Here is a 21,099-nt window from a genome sequence, read left to right as displayed (position 1 = left end):
AGCATCCATTAATAATCTGTAGAGGCATGAAGTTGAAAGGAAAGTGTTTATACAGCTCATACTTTCCTGAAGCTCATCTGCAATGGAGATATCCGGAAGTGAATACAGTTATAGCATCTTAACTTCCACCTCTCTGACAACTGTTAAGACTTAGCAGGTTACAACAGTAAACATCAAATTGATGCTTATCAAAATGTATTAATTGTTAGTAATCCATAAAAAGATAACATCTGAAATATTATAATATTAAATTATAGAATCAAATACAATTCTCAAAGCATTTCCAGATAAGCTCATTTCCACACAGAGATGTGTTACAAGGGTTTGTGTAGAGAGAATGAAACAAAGAATAACTTCAGTAGAAAGACAGAAAGAAGCAACAGGACAAAACAATCATTGGCTGGCCAAATGATCTACTAGATAGCGGAATCCAAGCTGTTAAATGGTGAGATAAGCTAAAAGAATTTTCCCTTTTAAGGACTGAACCATTAAGGGTTGGGTTTTTTCCCATAGACACAGATTGGGAGAAAACATTTGGGGGACAATTGTTAAACTGCATTGCGCCAATGTCCATAGATAATTTTAACCTATGACCTTTTCACCAATTTTCAATGGAGAAGCACATGTGTAGAGCAAATGCAAAATGTTAGCAACATTGAGTGAGGCCAATTTTATGAGAGCTAATTTATACATGTAAATCATTGCTGGCCCACATAAATGGCTTGAAAATTCCTTCTTAATGAATTACACCCTATGGGGTAAATTTTCAAAGTAAGAGAGCCACTGGCGCTAGATTAATGCCTTTGAAAATTTCCTTCTGCTAAATTTAGTGACCTCTAATTTTTAAGTGGATACATTTTCGCTTCTCAAATTTTTGGTAATCCAGGTTTAGGGAATAAAGGGCTGGATTTACTAATACCACAAGGCATAGTGAATCCTGCGGTAATAGGGGGCAGGGGGCGAAATGGGGGGGGGGAGACGGTCCTGCGATAGCCGGCAGTGATCGCACCTCCGCGGTGTGATCGCTGACAGCCTCGCGTCAAATAACTACACCATAAAAGATGTAATTATTTGGTGCGAAACTGACAACTATAAAGGTGCTTACCTTTCGCTGTCAGCGTGGCATCAGTCCCGGTACGGCCCCGACTCCGCCCCCATCTTGGTATCGCACGCGATAAGGGACTTTTCACATGCGAAACATCCCTTATCGTGTGCGATCCGCTTGGTAAATGACTCCCAAAGTTTGTTAGCTAGTGCTAATTTTCAATGTTTGGCAGCTAACCCAACTGTATAAACTTTGGCATAAGAATAGTGCGTATAAATATAATCTACTGATATAACCCCTTCCTCTCCCCAAGCCCTGATCTAAAGAATGAACTCCCTCAGCCATTGAGCTCATGTATTTCCCTCCAATGCCCCAGAGTAAAAATCAAACACTCCCTTGCTCCCCCCCCCCCCCCCCCCCCCCCCACCAAACCTCAGGGCAAAATGCAAACCCTCTCCAATTCTTCCACTACTCAACTGTAAAAAGAAACTTGCCCCATTGAAGTCCCAATGTAAAAAGCATTAAGTTAATAATTTCCTGGTTCACTGAAAACCCTGTTGGAAAAAGTAAACTTTTCCCTACCCCAAGGTACTATTGAACTCTGAAATCCCTCCAGCTTTGAGAAAGAAGGAGATATACTTTCCTCCTTACTGCTCCAGTACTGAAAGCAAATTTAATAATTGGGGTGGATGAGGAATTGCTGAGACCAGGAAGGAGAACATAAGAACATAAGAACATGCCATACTGGGTCAGACCAAGGGTCCATCAAGCCCAGCATCCTGTTTCCAACAGTGGCCAATCCAGGCCATAAGAACCTGGCAAGAACCCAAAAACTAAGTCTATTCCATGTTACCATTGCTAATGGCAGTGGCTATTCTCTAAGTGAACTTAATAGCAGGTAATGGACTTCTCCTCCAAGAACTTATCCAATCCTTTTTTAAACACAGCTATACTAACTGCACTAACCACATCCTCTGGCAATAAATTCCAGAGTTTAATTGTGCATTGAGTAAAAAAGAACTTTCTCCGATTAGTTTTAAATGTGCCCCATGCTAACTTCATGGAGTGTCCCCTAGTCTTTCTATTATCCGAAAGAGTAAATAACCGATTCACATCTACCCATTCTAGACCTCTCATGATTTTAAACATCTCTATCATATCCCCCCTCAGCTGTCTCTTCTCCAAGCTGAAAAGTCCTAACCTCTTTAGTCTTTCCTCATAGGGGAGCTGTTCCATTCCCCTTATCATTTTGGTAGCCCTTCTCTGTACCTTCTCCATTGCAATTATATCTTTTTTGAGATGCGGCGACCAGAATTGTACACAGTATTCAAGGTGCGGTCTCACCATGGAGCGATACAGAGGCATTATGACATTTTCTGTTTTATTCACCATTCCCTTTCTAATAATTCCCAACATTCTGTTTGCTTTTTTGACTGCCGCAGAACACTGAACTGACAATTTGATTGTGTTATCCACTATGACGCCTAGATCTCTTTCTTGGGTTGTAGCACCTAATATGGAACCCAACATTGTGTAATTATAGCATTGGTTATTTTTCCCTATATGCATCACCTTGCCCTTATTCACATTAAATGTCATCTGCCATTTGGATGCCCAATTTTCCAGTCTCACAAGGTCTTCCTGCAATTTATCACAATCTGCTTGTGATTTAACTACTCTGAACAATTTTGTGTCATCTGCAAATTTGATTATCTCACTCGTCGTATTTCTTTCCAGATCATTTATAAATATATTGAAAAGTAAGGGTCCCAATACAGATCCCTGAGGCACTCCACTGCCCACTCCTTCCACTGAGAAAATTGTCCATTTAATCCTACTCTCTGTTTCCTGTCTTTTAGCCAGTTTGCAATCCACGAAAGGACATCGCCACCTATCCCATGACTTTTTACTTTTCCTAGAAGCCTCTCATGAGAAACTTTGTCAAATGCCTTCTGAAAATCCAAGTATACTACATCTACCGGTTCACCTTTATCCACATGTTTATTAACTCCTTCAAAAAAGTGGGGGAAAGCGTTTGTTTTTTATATTGAAGCTTTGGGAGAGCTGGGGGAAGGTTTGTTTTTCTTTTTTTTATATAGGTGCTTTGGGAGAATGGAGAAATAGTTTACCTTTTACAGTTGGGATTGCGGAGGGGGGCAGGGCTTACACATGGACTTTAAAGTTGAGAAGGGAAGGCTTTTTTTAATGGATCTACCTACCTAACTTTAGGATTTAGGCAAGTAGATTCACTCTAATGTGCATGTTATCAGTAAGCTATGTAGTTGCCAAACAGCCTGCAATGTTTTAATCAGCTAAATAAACTAAGGATAATTTTCAGTCACAACCTAGCCAGCTAAGTCATGGCTGAAAATCCACTTATAGATAGTTGACTGTCTTAACCAGTCAGTGAGCCTCTGAACATTGACAGAAAGGGTCTATGGGAAAGATGCTTAATCTGGTCCATGCTAGGTTGTTATTCTAAAAGGATGTGGGATACACAAGTCATAAGCAAAATACAGCGCATGTACTTAACATACTTAGCAGATTCTTCAACACATTTGTTTCTTTTAGTCTCTCAGTTTTAACTGTGGAAAAAAGAAGGAAAGCAATAAGTGTACCCTATTTTTTAAAAAATAGTTCATTGTTTAAATCACATGTGAATCATGTTGCTTCTATGTCAAAAAGTAAAACATCATCATTGGCTTCAGAGCAAAAAGTCCTGCTTATATGTTCAATAGATTGTGATGAAAGAAAGAAAGAGTTTTCATGTTCCAGAAAAAAGACCCAAGCAGGCCATCTAGTCTGCCCAACACATATTTTTTAAATGATTTATTTTATTTTATTCTTATGGTAACTGTTGCTCTATACAGTTACCCTAGTCAAAATGGGCTTCCCTTTTCTTTGTCTCCGTCATTTAGCCACTAGGAATTCTCTTTGTTTAGGCATTTTTGAATTCCATTACCATATGTTTACTCACCACCTCCACTGGGAGGGCAATCCAGGTATCCACCATCCTTTTTGTGAGGAAATACTTCCTGACGTTGGTATTGGCTCCCTGGGAACTTCATATTATGACTTCTTGTTCTAGAGCTTTCTTTCCCTTGCAAAAAGTTTGATTGTTGTGTGTTATTAATACTTTTCAGGGATTTAAAAGTCTGTATCATATCATCCGTGTTGCTCCTTTCCTCCAGTGTATACATATGTAGGCCCTTCAGTCTCGTCTCAAAGCTCTTTTGGTGCAGACCCCACACCATTTTGGTTGCCTTTTTCTGTATCAATTCCATCCTCTCTATCCTTTTTGAGATATGGTCACTAGAACTGAACACAGTACTCCAGCTGAGGCCTCACCAATGACCTATACAGAGCATTAGCATGTCCTTTTTCCTATTGCTTATGCCTCTTTCTATGCATCCTAGAATCCATCTGGCCTTAGCTATTGCCTTGTCACACTGCTTCACCACCTTTAGATTGTCAGACACTATCATCCCAAAGTTTCTGTCCCAGAGAGACATTTATTCCTTACATCAGACATCTGTCCCCCATCATGTACAGCTCCTTTGGTTTTCTTCACCCAAATGCATGACTCTGCACTTCTTGGCATTGAATCATAAGAAATTGCCATGCTGGGTCAGACCAAGGGTCCATCATGCCCAGCATCCTGTTTCCAAAAGAGGCCAAACTAGGCCACAAGAACTTGGCAATTACCCAAACACAAAGAAGATCCCATGCTACTGATTCAATTAATAGCAATGGCTTGGCTATTCCCTAAGTAAACTTTGATTAATAGCAGTTAATGGACTTCTCCTCCAAGAGCTTATCCAAACCTTTTTTGAACCCAGCTACACTAACTGCACTAACCACATCCTCTGACAACAAATTCCAGAGCTTTATTGTGCGCTGTGAAAAATAATTTTCTCCAATTAGTCTTAAATGTGCTACTTGCTAACTTCTTGGAATGCCCCCTAGTCCTTCTATTATTCGAAAGTGTAAATAACCGATTCACATCTACTCGTTCAAGACCCCTATCATATTCCCCCTCAGCTGTCTCTTCTCCAAGCTGAACAGCCCTAATCTCTTCAGCCGTTCCTCATAGGGGTGCTGTTCCATCCCCTTTATCATTTTGGTTGCCCTTCTCTGTACCTTCTCCATCGCAACTATATCTTTTTTGAGATGCGGCGACCAGAATTGTACACAGTATTCCAGGTGCGGTCTCACCACGGAGCGATATAGAGGCATTATGACATTTTCCGTTTTATTAATCATTCCCTTTCTAATAATTCCTAACATTCTGTTTGCTTTTTTGACTGCTGCAGCACACTGAGCTGACAATTTTAAAGTATTATCCACTATGATGCCTAGATCTTTTTCCTGGGTGGTAGCTCCTAATATGGAACCTAACATCATGTAACTACAGCAAGGGTTATTTTTCTCTATATGCAACACCTTGCACTTGTCCACATTAAATTTCATCTGCCATTTGGATGCCCAATCTTTCAGTCTTGCAAGGTCCCAACTGCCAAACCTTCAACCACTCCTAAAGTTTTCTTACATTGCTTTTATTCTCTGTACTCCTTCTGGTATGTCTACTCTATTGCAGGTCTTAGTGTCATCTGCAAAAAGACAAACTTTACCTTCTAATCCTTCTGCAATATCGCTCACAAAGATATTGAACAGAACTGGTCCCAGAACTGATCAATGATTCACTTTTCCCTCCTCAGAGTAGGTTCCATTTATGATTACTCGCTGTTCTCTGTCAGTCAACCAATTTCTTTCTTTTTTTTAAATTTGTTTTTATTGAGGCACAGAACACAAAGCAATGCATAACAGAAACAGCCACAGTAACCATTTTGGCTCATAACACTGTTGCGCCCCCTACCCACAGTTCCATGGACAGGGCCTTCCCTTCACGGCCCTGTGCCACCACTGACGCTACTCTTCACGGCCCTGGGAGGCCGCCGTCGAAACCTGGCCTCGCGGCCCGGACTGCTGCTGCCTTCACAGCAGGGAGGAAGTCGGGGCCCTACCCCTCCTCTGTAGCTGGAGCCACCGCTGGATGCCACTTCCCTCGCAGTCGTTCGAGGCTGCTGATGAATATCGACCTCGTGGCTGGGCTCTGCCTTCAGGCTTTGCCCCTTGGCCTGGCAGGAATGCCACCGACTCTGCCTGCCTCGATCCCTCTTACACGGCTGGGACGCCACCTCCTCAGCCTGCCTCTTAATGTGCAGGCTGCTGTCCAAGGTCCTGTAGTCTGTTCCAGGCCTTCCTTAGGTGCGCGGCCGCGCCTCTTCATTCCTTTTAAAGGGCCAGTGACAGGAAGTGGCCACGACCCCACCGACATCCAGTCTCCGCCTCCTTCCTGGGTCTGCCCTATAAAAGGGGCTTTGCTTCATTCCTCCGTTGTCTTCGCATCTATCCAGAAGCTCCTGAAGACTTCTCTTCAGTCTGATGCCTATTCCATGTCCTGAGGTCCATTCCATGTCTTGACATCTGTGACTCTTCAGGCTGATGCCTGTTTCATGTCCCGAGTTCTGTTCCATGTCTTGACGTCGGTGACTCTTCAGCCTGATGCCTGTTCCGAGGTCTGTTCCATGTCTTGACGTCTGTGACTCTTCAGCCTGATGCCTGTTCCATGTCCTGAGGTCTTTTCCATGTCTTGACGTCCGTGACCCTTCAGCCTGATGCCTGTTCCATGTCCTGAGGTCCATTCCAATTCTTGACATCCATGACTCTTCAGCCAGATGCCTGTTCCATGTCCTGAGGTCCGTTCCATGTCTTGATGTCCGTGACTCTGAACCCTGATGTTTGTTCCATGTCCTGATGTCTATGCTCCATGAGTCCATTCTAAGATGTCCGTGAGTCTATTCCAAGATGTCCGTGACTCTGTTCTAAGATGTCCATGACTCCATTCCAGAGAGACATCCGTGACTCCATTCCAGAGAAATGTCTGTGACTCCATTCCAGTTATGTCCCAGCTCCTTGATGTTCCAAGTCTCCTTGATTTTATTTATTTATTTATTTATTTATTTATTTGCAGTTTTTATATACCGACATTTGTTTAGTAACCTCACATCGATTCACAATTAACAGAAACATTGCAACTGTGCTAAATAAAACGAACATTTGCAATAGTGCTTTACAATAAATTTATGAACGGTGGGGGGGAACAGTAGAACAATGAATGAGAAACGTAAAATAAATAATGGTACATTGATATTTTGCTGAACTTATAGGTCTATAAATAAATGGAATTAAATTTTAATATAAAGTTGGGAAAAGGAAAAATTAGGTAGGGGAGAAAGGAGTCTGGTAGAAATCTTATATACAAATGATAGGATTGGATGTCAAAACAAATTAGGTGTAAAGAAATAGAACTCGGGTTATTCTCTTCAGTAGATTAGCACGCAAGGTTGAGAGAATAAGAGGAGAACGTAAAGGTTAAGTATAAGCCTGTAGAAAAAGCCATGTTTCAATTTTTGTTTAAAATGTATTGGGCATTTTTCTTGACGTAACTCCGGTGTCATATTATTCCAACAGCTCGGCTCGGCTATGGTTATCGCACTGTCACGGTGCCTGGCTGTGCACTAATGTGTGTGGCATGTACACAGAAGCTGCTTGCTTGTAAGCACAAAAGAGGCAGACTCCTTGGGCACTTGACTGCACAGACCCAGCCTGTTAAACTGCCCAGTGAAGCCCAGTGCACTGAGAGACTAAGTCATTGGAATTAAAAAAAAGCAGGAATTTTTGTCACTCCAGAAAAATGGATGAAATTGAAAATAATATTTATTTATTTATTTAAAACTTTTATATACCGGTATTAGTATGCATACATCATACCGGTTTACAATGTAACTTTAAAGGCAGAAATTACAATGAACAGGGAGGGCGAACAAGGAGGAGTATACAAAGAGCAGGAGGTGGAGGAATTAAAGCAATAAATAAAACTGCAACGGACTATTTACAGGAATATACAAGGCGCAGGCAAGATACTTGCGGAAGTCAGTGTACTTAATCAGGGTAGGCTTGTCAGAAGAGCCATGTTTTAAGTTTTTTTCTGAACTTGGCGTAACATGGTTCTAGCCTGAGAGTGGTAGGGAGGGCGTTCCATTGTTTAGGGCCTGCAATGGATAGTGCACGGTCCCTAGTAGAGGAGAGGTGGGCTTTTTTCAAAGGGGGAACGGAGAGGGTGCCTTTGTTGACAGTGCGAGTGGGTCGTTCAGTGCGTATAGGACGAAAGGGTTCATCCAACCAATTGGAATTGTGCGAGTGGATAGACTTGTGCACTATGGTTAGACTTTTGAAGAGAATTCGGGATGCGATGGGGAGCCAATGGAGTTCTTTGAGTATAGGGGTAATGTGATCAGCTTTCCTTGAGTTGGTGATGACCCTGGCGATGGCATTCTGGAGCATTTGTAAGGGCTTGGTGGTGGAGGAGGGTAGGCCGAGGAAGAGGGCATTACAGTAGTCCAGCTTTGAGGAAAGGGTGGCTTGGACGACGGTACGGAAGTCATGATAGTGGAGGAGGGGTCTGAGTTTCTTCAGGATGTGAAGCTTGAAGAAACCTTCTTTGAGGATGGAGTTGATCTGTTTTTTGAGATTGAGTTGTTGATCTATGATAACCCCAAGGTCTCTTACTGTGGGTTGGGGTGTTATGACGTTGAAAGCTGGATCGTTGGAGATTGGTGGTTTGGGAGGGAGGTGAGGAGAGATATATCTCTCCAAGCCAGCCCAACACCCTAAATGGTGGTCAGTGCTAGCTGACCTAGCACAGCTTCTCTTCTCAGTCAGAGATGACCAAAATAAACAGCTTGAAAGAAACATGACTAGCTGTAGCTGACCCTGGCACTGCAGCAAAACAAAGAATAATTTTCTTTCCTTTACTAGTAGCCTATCTCTCTTTACTAGTAGCCTCCTCCCTCTTCCACCCAGCCCACCTCCCCACAGCATCGCTGGAAATAAGTGTGTGGCTCCTTGTGCTGATGTTTATATACTGCTGGCTCATCAGTAAAATCAACAGAGAGCACTGAATGACAGCGCTATTGGCTGCATTCAGTGCAGCTCAGAAAATGTCAGCGCGGATACGCTGCATTCCGGTATCCATGCCGACCTGTCCGACCCTTTCCTGTGAGTCACTGTGACTCATAGGAAAGGGTCAGACAGGTTGGCATGGTTACCGCAGGGGCGCTGGCATTTTGTACAAATCATAGGTAGCAAGTAGCTAATGGGGGCGAAGAAAAGCGCGCGCCGCTGGGCGCACCGAATTAAACAGATAATACGTTAAATACGTGGGGAGTCGCAATGCGTTTCGCCTCCCCACGTATTTAACGGATAGGACAAAATATGTCGCGGATCGCCAATACATCGAAAACGGATGCACACCCCTAGAAATCTATGGGTACAGAGAAAACTTATAGGACATCAGTAAATTTAAGCATTTAGATAAGGACCTTCATACCACCCCGTGGATGCTGAATAATTATGCCATTCAGTATTTTCACCACTTGGGATATCCTATTCATGAGACTCACTGAACGATGTCTCCATGAAAGCTTATAATATCCAAGTCCGCCTCCATCATCACAGCTCGCAAATCTGGAGCTTTGTTGTTCCGACTGTGAGTGTTTGTGCACAGAGCTTTCCAGTTATTTTCCCTTGTCTTGCTGCTCTTCCCAGACACTTCAGCTGCATTTCAACCTAAAAGTGGACTCATTTTGTTCTTTTCTCCAGCCACTTTGTATATTTGTATGCATTGGGAGAAACATTTCAATCCTATTGACTTCCTTCTGCCATCCCCATCCTTTAGTTTAAATGCCTGATGGCATATGTTTTAAATTTCTCATTTAGGATCCTTTTTCCTGCCATGGACAGATACAGGTCATCTTTGTTGTACAGATGTTTATTATTCCCTGCTCCAATCCCTAATGCATCCAAGTCCTTCTTTACCCCAAATTTTGAGCCAAGTATTGTCTATATGACCTAACCTTTCCAAAAAGGCAACAGCTGCCCAAGCTGCTTCCCCAGATTCTGGAAATCTCTCTTTACTTCTTGGAAGCTGCTTCTAGCAAAGTCATTTGTTCCCAGATGGATGATAACATCAGTTTTATATTCCTTACTTTCACCCTTATTGGCGCAGCAATCTGGTTTGTATTTCTGCCTATTGAAGACCCTGGAAGGCATTTAACTACTCTGTGTCTCTCAAAATGTGTCCTCAAGTTATTGCCTCTAATGACGGAGTCCCCCAGCAGGAGCAGCTTTCTGTTAGCGTGCTTGGTAGCATTTTGTAGTGTCATTTGGACTCTACTGAATTTGTCTCCCAGCAGAGGGGTCATTTTGTTTTGATCCTTGATGGCATTATGAGGTTTCAGCATGTCTTGAGGGTCTCTCTTTTCAGATACCAGTTTCCATTTTTGGAGAATTTTCATTCTATAGAGAAGAAAAGCTGTTATGGATGGGTGTCATTTAGGAAGGTGGGTGTCACAACCCTTACCCTTCCAGAACTCACTGTAAAACATTTATCCATGGGTTCCTGAATCCTCTGTGGGAGTGGGGGCAGATATTCTGGATGTTGCACAGTTGGGGAGGGTTGTTTTTTTTTTTAAACAAAAACATTTCCTTTTTCAGTTGAGTCAACTCTTTATGGCAGAAAGCTAAAGGCAAATAGGCTAATTCTGGAGCTTCCAGATGGTCTGCCTTAGGACCAAGGCACTACAATTGTTACTGAGAATAGCAGCCATGTGTACATTTGTTTTACTAAAGAAAATCTGTATTGTGATAAGTAATTTCTGAATACCTTGCTTACTACCCAATTTTAAGTACCCTTGTACAAGTGCCCCCATCCCTATAAGAAAAACAAGCCTAATGGTGGGTGGGAGGGCTTTCAAGTATCAGATCACCTTAAACCCCAAACTAATGGGGTAATTTACCAAAGTGCTATATGGTGTTTTTGCATGCAAAAAATGCCAAATGGCTCACAGTTTTGCAAAGTGGCCAGCTGAGCTATCAAGGAGGAGAGGGAGAGAGAAAGAAAGAGAGAGAGAGAGAAAGACTAGCCATGATGTCCTTACACTAAATTTGTATTTATATCTCTATGGGAGGCCCACCTAGTAACTCGAGGTGAGGTTTAGGTATTAGTGCAGGGGTTAGTGGCCACTTTGACATTCAAAGTGAGAAGTACAAACATAATCTTTGGGCGAGTTTCCTCACTCTGAAGGTCATCAAATCTTCACAAGAGAGCACTGTTCTGTTCGTACGTCTCATTTTGAATGTCAAAGTGGCCCCTAACCCCTACACTAATACCTAAACCTCACCTCAAGTTACTAGGTGGGCCTCCAGAGATATAAATACTAGGGATGTGAATCGTTTTTTGACGATTTAAAATATCGTCCGATATATTTTAAATCGTCAAAAATCGTTAGAGCCGCGATACAATAACAATTCCCCCGATTTATCGTCAAAAAATCGTAAATAAGGGGGAGGGGAAGGGGAGGGCGGGAAAACCGGCACACTAAAACAACCCTAAAACCCACCCCGACCCTTTAAAATAAATACCCCACCCTCCCGAACCCCCCCAAAATGCCTTAAATTACCTGGGGTCCAGAGGAAGGGTCCCGGTGTGATCTTTTACTCTCGGACCTCGGACCTCCGTGGTCTGTAGAAACAAAATGGCGCCGGCGCTACCTTTGACCTGTCATATGACAGGCCGACGCAATTTTGTTTTTTTGTCCCCCGACGTCAGGAGCGTAGGAGATCGCTCCCGGACCCCCGCTGGACCCCCAGGGACTTTTGGCCAGCTTGGGGGGGCCTCCTGACCCACACAAGACTTGCCAAAAGTCCAGCGGGGGTCCGGAACGACCTCCTGCAGTCGAATCGTTTTTCGTATGGAAAAACGATTCGCGGTAGGAGATCGCTCCCGGACCCCCGCTGGACCCCCAGGGACTTTTGGCCCGCTTGGGGGGCCTCCTGACCCCCACAAGACTTGCCAAAAGTCCAGCGGGGGTCCGGAACGACCTCCTGCAGTCGAATCGTGGTGCCGAATGGCCGGCGCCATTTTGCGCAAAATGGCGCCGGCCGTACGGTGAGCTCAGGGAAGAGGGCATTGTGGCTAGACTCTTTCTTTCTCTCAACATGATTTCCCCCCCCCCCAGTTGGTTGTATGTAGGAAATACATCAATTCTGGAACTTATTACAAAATGTGAAAAAGTTATTGCAATTTGCTCTAAGATAGCGCTTCGCATAGGTATTAGCGCAAATTGCGATAAACTGCCTATTACCTTAAAACACCTGATATTTAGTGCATTTTGATAAATCCAGGCCTAACTTTCTTAAATGCTGCTCAAACACATTTACCAAACTGTGCTATCCCAAGCCTTTTCACACCAGTTTAACCAAGTTCCCTCTCCCTGGAGAGAGAGTGTTCCCTTCCTTTACTTTAATAATAATGCCCAGCTAAAAACACACACCCTAGTTTATTCACAGCAGATATAGGAAAATGAGACTTAGCGTTTCTAATGTACATAAACAGATTAAAGCAGATTAAAAGGGAAACAGCCAAATGTTTTTAGCAGCAAAGCACCAAATTTTAACAGGGAGAAGAGTAAAAAAAAGTTATAAGTACAAGCACATTAGAAAAGCTAGGGCTGCTTTAATTTGTTTATTAGAAGAGCTAGGCCTGCTTTCGCTGCAGATGGATTACTGTTTCCCCAGCTTGGCTCAATTAAACTTATGATTCAAGATGAGATAAAATAAGCACTTGACTGCATGAGGATCCCAGAAGAGCAGAAAACAGGAGGAGAACAAAGCCTCCTTAAATACATTGCAGAAAGAAAGCTTGCACTAGTCCTTCCATTCCAGCTAGTATGATAAGGGCCAGCTGGACTGAAGGGTTTTTCCCAATTTTGCTTCTTCGAGGAAATGCCCAGTACACAGGCCCCTAAATGTCCAAATAATAGTACTTTCATTCAAATTCTTGGATGGTTTTATAAATGAATTTCAGTAGTTCTGGGGAGACAATGATGAATAAGGATCTAGATCTATTCTTAAAAGATTAAAGTGCTAAGGAATCATATTTCTCCAAGGTGTTCTACCATTCTAAGTGTGAAGAAAAAATATTTGGAAATGAAGTCCCTAAGAAGTTTAAGAATTAATGCAGGAAAATATGCATTGTTACCGTATGTATGGCATATTTGCTTTCAGATCTGTCTTTAAATTAGCTGATTTTCCAGAACTAGATGGTATCTCAGCAGACAGCAAACTTTTAATGTCATAGACAACAAAGTAAAAAAAATATATAACTATATATATATATATATATATATATAACCTGGTGAAAGATCCAGAAAATGTTCAGTAGAATCCACTAATCAATCATTTCATCAACTCTAATTCTTATGCTACAGCAGAATTATATTGTTGGAGACAAAAGCAAAGATCTTAATGAAGAAGCAATTCATGGATTCTGAAAGGTTTATTTCAATGTATTTACCTGTCTTAATTGAGGCTTCAGAGACCACTTATTTGCCTTGTTTAGGTTCTACAAATTTGTGATATTAATGGAATGAAAAAGTAAGTTGCAAATGTACTCACAGTTGCATAAATACAAAGTAAATGAGAATCCTATTAAAGCTTCATGATCAACAAAAGTCGATTGAGCAATCAACATTGTGTGAATGCATCCAATGTAACAAATACTGCAGGTATTCAATTAGTGTTTGATTTATTAAGCTTTCTTCTGCTTGGCATTGAATGGAAGAGAGCCTCAGTAAATATGGTCTTTCATGAGCAAAGTGTTTCCTGTTAAATACCTAGCACACATTCACAATCACAGGAAAAGAGAAGCAGTGCTGGCATGTCCTGCACTGTGACCATAACATGGGTAAGATCGCGCAATATAGGCAGGCCATAGGTCATCAGGGGGAGGAGGAGGGAGATAGGATTAAGGTGGGAAAAGGTTGTGGTAGGAAAGGGAGGGGAGTTGGCAGGAGCCACATTTGAAAGGAGATTCTCCATTGGTTAAAGTTAAGAACATAAGAACATAAGGAAATGCCATACTGGGTCAGACCAAGGGCCCATCAAGCCCAGCATCCTGTTTCCAACAGTGGCCAATCCAGGCCATAAGAACCTGGCAAGTACCCAAAAACTAAGTCTATTCCATGTTACCATTGCTAATGGCAGTGGCTATTCTCTAAGTGAACTTAATAGCAGGTAATGGACTTCTCCTCCAAGAACTTATCCAATCACTCTTTAAACACAACTATACTAACTGCACTAATCACATCCCCTGGCAACAAATTCCAGAGTTCAACTGTGCGTTGAGTAAAAAAGAACCCTCTCCGACTAGTCCCAAATGTGCCCCATGCCAACTTCATGGAGTGCCCCCTAGTCTTTCTATTATCCAAAAGCGTAAATAACCGATTCACATCTTCCCGTTCTAGACCTCTCATGATTTTAAACATCTCTATCATATCCCCCCTCAGCCGTCTCTTCTCCAAGCTGAAAAGTCCCAACCTCCCCAGTCTTTCCTCATAGGGGAGCCGTTCCTGCCTGCCACATTTACCAGGCAGAGCTATGGTAAGGTGCTCGACTTGTTGTCGAGGCGCCTTTTGTCTCGTGTCGAGTCAGTTTAATTAGCATTGCTAATATGAGGCGAGATCGAGATCAGGGAGGTAGATCTGAGCCTAAGCAGGCCGTGCTGCAAAAATGTGGATGGAGCGCTCCTGTGGTGGCACGTTTCGCCAGACCGGCAGCAGGAAGCGGGGACCTACCCCCTCCCCCAGCTCAGTGCAGACACGGGTCGAGATAGTCAGTTCCGGAGAAAGCAGTCCTGAACCCGGGCCCGACGAGGTTAGAAATTCCATAACTGACAGTGGGCTCGATGTTAGCGGGCACCCACTGGGCCTTTCCCTCAGTGCCTCGGGAAGAGATTTCAGCCCTCCCCGCGGCCCAGGAGTGAGTTGCAGGGGAGGTGTGGAGCCAGCAGGTGGAGGCCAGGCATCATACAAGGAGGTCAGCCCTCAAGGAACCTCTGACCCAAGGGCGGAGGTCAGCCTTGGGGTAGGCAAGCGGGGAGACCATTCGAGGAGCAAATGAAGTGGAGAGGGGCGTCAGCGAGCAGAATTAGAAGAGGACGGGTGCCACGGGCAGCGGATCAGCGGGACAGAGGGAAGATGGTTCGAGGACGCCGCAGGGGCCTCTCCAGAATCAGTTTTCAGGAAGATAAGCGCATGGAAGCTATATGGAGAGAACAGAGTGCTATGTGCGGTGAGTGCAGGAGGCAGCCTACTTATTTCAGTGAGCTCAGGGAAGAGGGAGGCGGAGGGGACGGGAAAAAAGGGTTCAGTCCGACCTGCCATGGGGGCATATATGGTTTCTGAGGTTGGGAGTCCTGGTAACCCATGATAGCGAAGGGGAAACAGGTTTCAGAGTGTTGGGGAATTTGGGGAGGGAGGGCAGGGAGGAGACACATCTCCTGCAGGGAATTAGGAAATCGGGGAATATGGAAAGAGGGAAATGTGTGAGTAGGGAGGGTGCAGGCAAAAGGATGGATATTGCAGCTGGTGCATCTCTCGTTCCAGGTCGGGAGGAGGAGGAGGCCCCTGGCACATCCCGAAGGGAAGCATGGAGAGAGAAGATGCCGGTGCAGTTCCTTGAGTGAAAGAGGCAACAGTCAGAATTCCATGGCAGCGGTGATGGTGAATCCATGTCTGGAAGTTTGCACAGAGCAGCCAAAGGTAAAGAACGTGGGGGAGTTAATAAGAAAGGCAGTAAGAAAAGTGCCGGGAGAAAGAGAGTTTCTTCTGATAGGTCCAGCTATGATAGCAGTTCCTCCATGACTTCTTCGTCCAACTGCAGTAGTTTGGGAAGGCCAAGGGGAGACAGCAGTTTTGGTCCCAGTCAGGACATGGGGCACACTGAAGTGGCCTCATTAACAGGGTTTTGGGAGGGGGTGCCCAGGAAATTATGCAGGAAGACCAGGAGAAGAAAATATATGAACATATTTAGATTGCTGGATGGAAGGAGAGGAGACAGAAAAGGGCACAAGAAGGGGAAAAATAAAGAAGAGCGAGGACAATGCAGGTCCCAAAGTATCCAAGAACATTCTTAATTGGGTCCATGGTTTCTTTAGATTAGCAAGTGTCGTAGGGCATTACCAGCCCGGGCAATATGGGGCACTCCTGGCGTATGGGGATAGCATCATTGGCACTTTTAAGGATTACGAGGGTTGGGCTTGGCTCAACTATGATGAGAAGTTCAGGGAAAAGATGGCGGGGAATAGGTTCATGTCATGGGGTACGCAGGATATCAACTTATGGCTCATGGCAGATGACCAACAAGAGTGCAGGGAGTGGTAAGGCCAGTATGGGAATCCTGGTGGGGGCGGGAGCAGGAGCAGGATTGGCAGGTGCCAACGTAGGTTTTTTGCGGGGAGAGGGGGCAGGAGGCAAAGGGAGTGGAGAGCAGAAAGGGACTTTAGGGAGCTCGGATGTATGTTGGAGATTTAACAAAGCTACATGTTTATTTCCGGAATGCAAGTTCAGCACGTCTGCTCCACATGTAACGGTGCCCACCCGGTGTCTAAGTGTATCCAGGCACAGGCAACTACCGTGCAGAAAGGAAGGAATTTGGGCAAGCGCCTGTAGTATGGTAGGAAGAATTGGGGGAGGGGGTATATGGAAAGGGAGGGCTATTGGTGTTTTTCTAGGTTTTCTGCGACGACCGAAGCAGTTGAGCAGAGGGAATGGGAAGGTTGGGCAGGGGGATACCAGGACAGGGCAGTACTTAGGGCTGCAAGTGTCGTTGGGGACATAGTGTGCGGTTTGAGTCGTAGTATGGAAGGGCAAGTTAAAAAAAAAATATATATATAATATAACTGGAGGGGCATAGTAATCGTTTGCGGTAAGGAATGAGAAAGAGGAGGTGGGTTGTTTTGTGATTGATACAAGTGATGTATCATGCTTTCTGCCGGCAACCTATGCGTGGCATGGAATATCTAGGGATCGGTATGGGTGGGAGGTGGTTCGATAAAGGGAGCATTAGGGAGTATGCTATATTGTAGGAAGGAAGGGCATACATGTCAATAGATGATATTGCACAGATCATAAGATAGAAGATCTCAGCAGCTCCAGGCAGCAAAAAAAAAAAAATAAAATGGCTGGTAATGTTTACCCCATGTGTAGGTTGACGGATTGTCTTTTTTCAATGGAAGGTGTTCCGGATGAGTGCCCCAGGAGCCAGATGTGAGGAGATGTAGTTCCAGGAATATGCGTGGAGTCTGGGGTGGATGAGGAATGGGTGCTGATCAGGAGCTCAGTGGTGCCGGCCACGTGGAGGTCATATTTAAAAGGAAGTAACGCGGTGTCTGGTTTCCTCCATCTATATGGATGGAGTGGGGGACCAGTGCAAGGTAACGTATTGGTCAAGTTTATAACATGGGCTAAAAGCATGGGTTACTCTGTAGCCACAGTACGATCGCAACTAGCAGGATTTTCCTTTTTCCAGAAACTGCGAGGATGTGGTAATCTGATGGGCAGTTTCTGGTTGCATCGGGTGCTCGGGGGATGGACAAGAGGTTTGGGGGAATGCAGAGACAGAAAGCGGCCAATACCTTACAAGGATTTGATCAAAGTGTCGGAACAGTTACCTGGAGTTTGTTGGTCGAAGTATGAGGTGGTTCTATTCAGGTTAGCATTCTCTTGGGCTTTCTTCGGTGGCATGCGGATTAGCAAGTTGGTGGCTAAATCGTGACACAGCGTTAAGGAAGTAGGGTTAACGGTCGGGTGCGTTCAAGTTCAGGATGACCTGGGGACGTTATGTATTCCTAAGTCCAAAATGGACCAAAAAGGGAAGGGCACATTCATTACACTGTGGCCAGCTCAGAGTATATTGGTGTGTCCAGTAAGGAGGGTACATGACTATGTGGGGAGGCATCCAGATATGGAGGATTCCTTTTTGGTTCACGAGGATGGTATGCCTTTGACCAGGTTTCAGTTTGCTAGGGTATTAAGTTTGACGATTTGCGGTGATGGTAGGGATGCAAGGTTCTACAGTTCTCATTCCTTCTGGATAGGAGCGGCAACATCCGCAGCGGAGGCTGGAAATTCGGAGGTTGGGATTAAAGGTATTGGACGTTGGAAATCCAAAGCATTCCGGTCTTACGTAAGATACTAAGGAAGGAGAAGGTAGCAGAAGAAAAAAGGGTCGGGGGCTGGGGATTTCTAATCTAGTATGTTTTGCATTGCAGAGCAATTGGGGGATCGTGGGTCATTCATATATTCACAGAGCACAGAGAAGAGCACTGATTACAACAACATAGGACGAGATTTAAGTATAATATATTAAGTATTAACATATCTTATAGAAGTAGACATGACTTATCACCACCACTAAGTAATATTTAATATGAATCTATGTTACAGTATTTGATGGCACCTGTTTAGTTAATATAATTTAACACATTTAAGCAACATGAAATTATGTGCCTTATTGTGAACCGTTGTGACGGCAGTTAGTTTAACGACGGTATAGAAAAGATTTTAAATAAATTAAATAAATAAATGTGGGGTGCACCCAATATTTTGCTCATACACCTGGGGGGTAAGGACATTGGATCCAAATCATGCAGAGGCTTAATTATGTGCATGAAGAAAGATCTGTCCCAAGTGATGATTCCTTGGCCGTGAATTTGAATCAGGTGGTCTGATGTCATAGTCTGATTGAAGAACAAGGATGAGACAATTTGGCATTAAAAAAATAAATAGGCAGATGGGAAAGTAGATGGGGTGGGAGGGGGGGATTTTGGGTGAGGCATCCCTGGTCCTGGGCAGTAGAGGCAGGCTTGTTTAGTGGGGACAGAGTCTGAGGTGGGGATGGACCTCTTCAATAACTTCCTACAGGAAGGGCTTGAGAAGGAGATTTCGAAGTGGTAGAAGGCCGCAGTGGGGGAACAAGTCGACTGTTGCCGACTTGTCAGTGGCAGAAAACCCGAGCCCATGTTATTTTGGAATGCTGTGGGGAATTGATGTCGGAAGGGGGGGTGAGCCTCGTGTAGTTGGGGGGGGGGGGGGTGGCTGCTACACAGGAGGGCCGGAGAACTTGGGACTAAAGTTCCCGGTTGAGCTGCTCTTGCTGGTTCGAGGCAGAGTAGGCCGAGTCGGGGGAGGGGTTGAGCTTCACCACTGGGGCAAGGTGGTGTTGGTTAATATGTCTGAACTGTAAGGGCTCGGGTTAGTTAATAAACTGTGGACCATTTAAATACCAATTAAGTGTTTTGTGTATTTATTTGGGGGACCCGGACTGCAAGTTGAGAGCAAGTATCACCTCCCCATGTTTTGCTTGTCTAAATGTGCTCATTTCATTGCCCTCTTGGTCAGACTTACACATAGGAAAGAAGGTAACATGTAATGCGCCTACTAACCCAGAGGGTTGAAGTCTGAGGGAAGATCAAGAGAAGCGCAACTCACATTTTTTTTAAGACATTCTGTAAATGAGATTCCTTGGTGCAGATGATTTGCACAGTTACACAATAATTTCATTGCACAATTTCAAGTCACTGATTAAAGCTGTCAGTTTAAAATACCAAGCCACCTTCTAGTTGTCAAAATGTATAAGCTGTTAGTAGTTCAACAATAAATAAGGCAACAAGAATAAAAATGCGGCAACAGATGGCATGCACGCAATCTTCTGAAAGCATTTTCAGACAAAAATTCTGCAGAGAGATACAGTGCCAGCCGAGGCAGAGAGGGAATGGAACAAAGAACCAGCTTCCCTAAGAAGGCAGGATATAGCCACAGGATGCAGTGATCACAATCTAGGCAAATGATCGGCGAGATCATGGCACTGGAAACAGAAAATTAAAGCTGACGTATATATTTATTTCTTTTAAACTATACCAACTTTTCTAATTTTTTTCCCATTTTTATGGGTTCCAACAATTTTCCAGCTCACTTAGAACCAGAATTGGTGATTCAGCACCATAAGCTTTCATTCACAACTACCTGGGGAATGGTTTCCCCTATTTTACATCCCCTCACACCTCGCTTAACTCAATTATTGCAGTGACAGACTTATTCCAAGGTTCCTGCACCAGGGCTCCTTTTAAAACATGCATTCGGGGGTCCTAAATCCAGGCCCTAGACTTTACTCTTGCACTATGGCTGGGAATTCTTCCCCTACCAGGGGCTCTGAATGCTACCTCAGCAGCACCTTTAACCCCAGCAAGCCCCAAGGAACAGACGGCCTGAACAGGCCCTCTTCATGGCAGCACTGCCACTGAACCACTGGGCCAGCCCCTAAATTGCATTTCTAAGAGCTCCACTATGAGGCATGCATTCTGAAAGCTTGCGGGATGCACAGGTTGTAGGCAAAATTCTTGTACTTAACATACTTTGAAGACTCTTGGACAAACTCCTTTGATCTAGTTTCTCAGTTTTAGCTGTAGAAAACAAAGTGAGAGTGATAAGCATACATTTAGCCATTTTTTTTATTGCTTTTATAATTGATTACTGGAATTTATGTTAGCAGATGAAGGTAAACTTGGAAATAACCTAAAATAGAATGTTGTTCTATGGTATAAGCCCTGATAGCTAAAACAGAACCATGATGGATCTCTATTATCCTCAGTTTAAATGAAGTCAGTCAAGACAGTCTATGTAAGAAGCACTTGAAAGCTCATAAAAAGATATTGTGGTGTGAAGGCAAGACCCTGATAGGGGCTGAAGCCCCAGAATATTAACCCTCAGAACAGCTGGGACCTGGAAGGAAGGGGGAGTAACAGAAAGGAAGGCAGCTTCAGAGCGGCCATTAGGCCACTCCATGGGCATCAAGGATTGGCTAGACCCATGCATGAAGCTTTTCTCAGCTAATTACTCCAGCCTGCTCCGATTGAAGGCTTGCCTTCTGGCCTGGGTTCCTGTCATTCCAGCTTGCTACAGAACATGCTCTGCAACCTGTCAGATTCCTGGAGCACCCACATCCAGGATCCAGCCCTGCCCCATAGCTGTAAAGTGCCTGTATGGCAGGAATCTGACAGCTGACAAAAAGAAGGTTACATTACCCTTTAAAAT

The 21,099-nt window shown here is 44.0% G+C and overlaps 1 protein-coding gene across 1 annotated transcript in view; it reads right to left on the bottom strand.

Moving 5' to 3' along the window:
- Positions 1-21,099, bottom strand: part of LOC115088647 (neurofilament heavy polypeptide-like) — a 611,587-nt gene that overhangs the window by 307,407 nt on the left and 283,081 nt on the right. The window contains exons 16-17 of the mRNA XM_029596909.1: positions 20,421-20,468; positions 3,583-3,630 (exon numbers count right to left, since the gene is read on the bottom strand). Coding sequence (XP_029452769.1) covers positions 3,583-3,630; positions 20,421-20,468 — 96 coding nt within the window. The remainder of the gene's footprint in view (positions 1-3,582; positions 3,631-20,420; positions 20,469-21,099) is intronic.

Source organism: Rhinatrema bivittatum, chromosome 3, assembly GCF_901001135.1.
Source record: "Rhinatrema bivittatum chromosome 3, aRhiBiv1.1, whole genome shotgun sequence".
Lineage (NCBI taxonomy): Eukaryota > Metazoa > Chordata > Amphibia > Gymnophiona > Rhinatrematidae > Rhinatrema > Rhinatrema bivittatum.
Note: the sequence above shows the minus strand (reverse complement) of the source record. Positions and strands in the feature narration are given on the sequence as shown.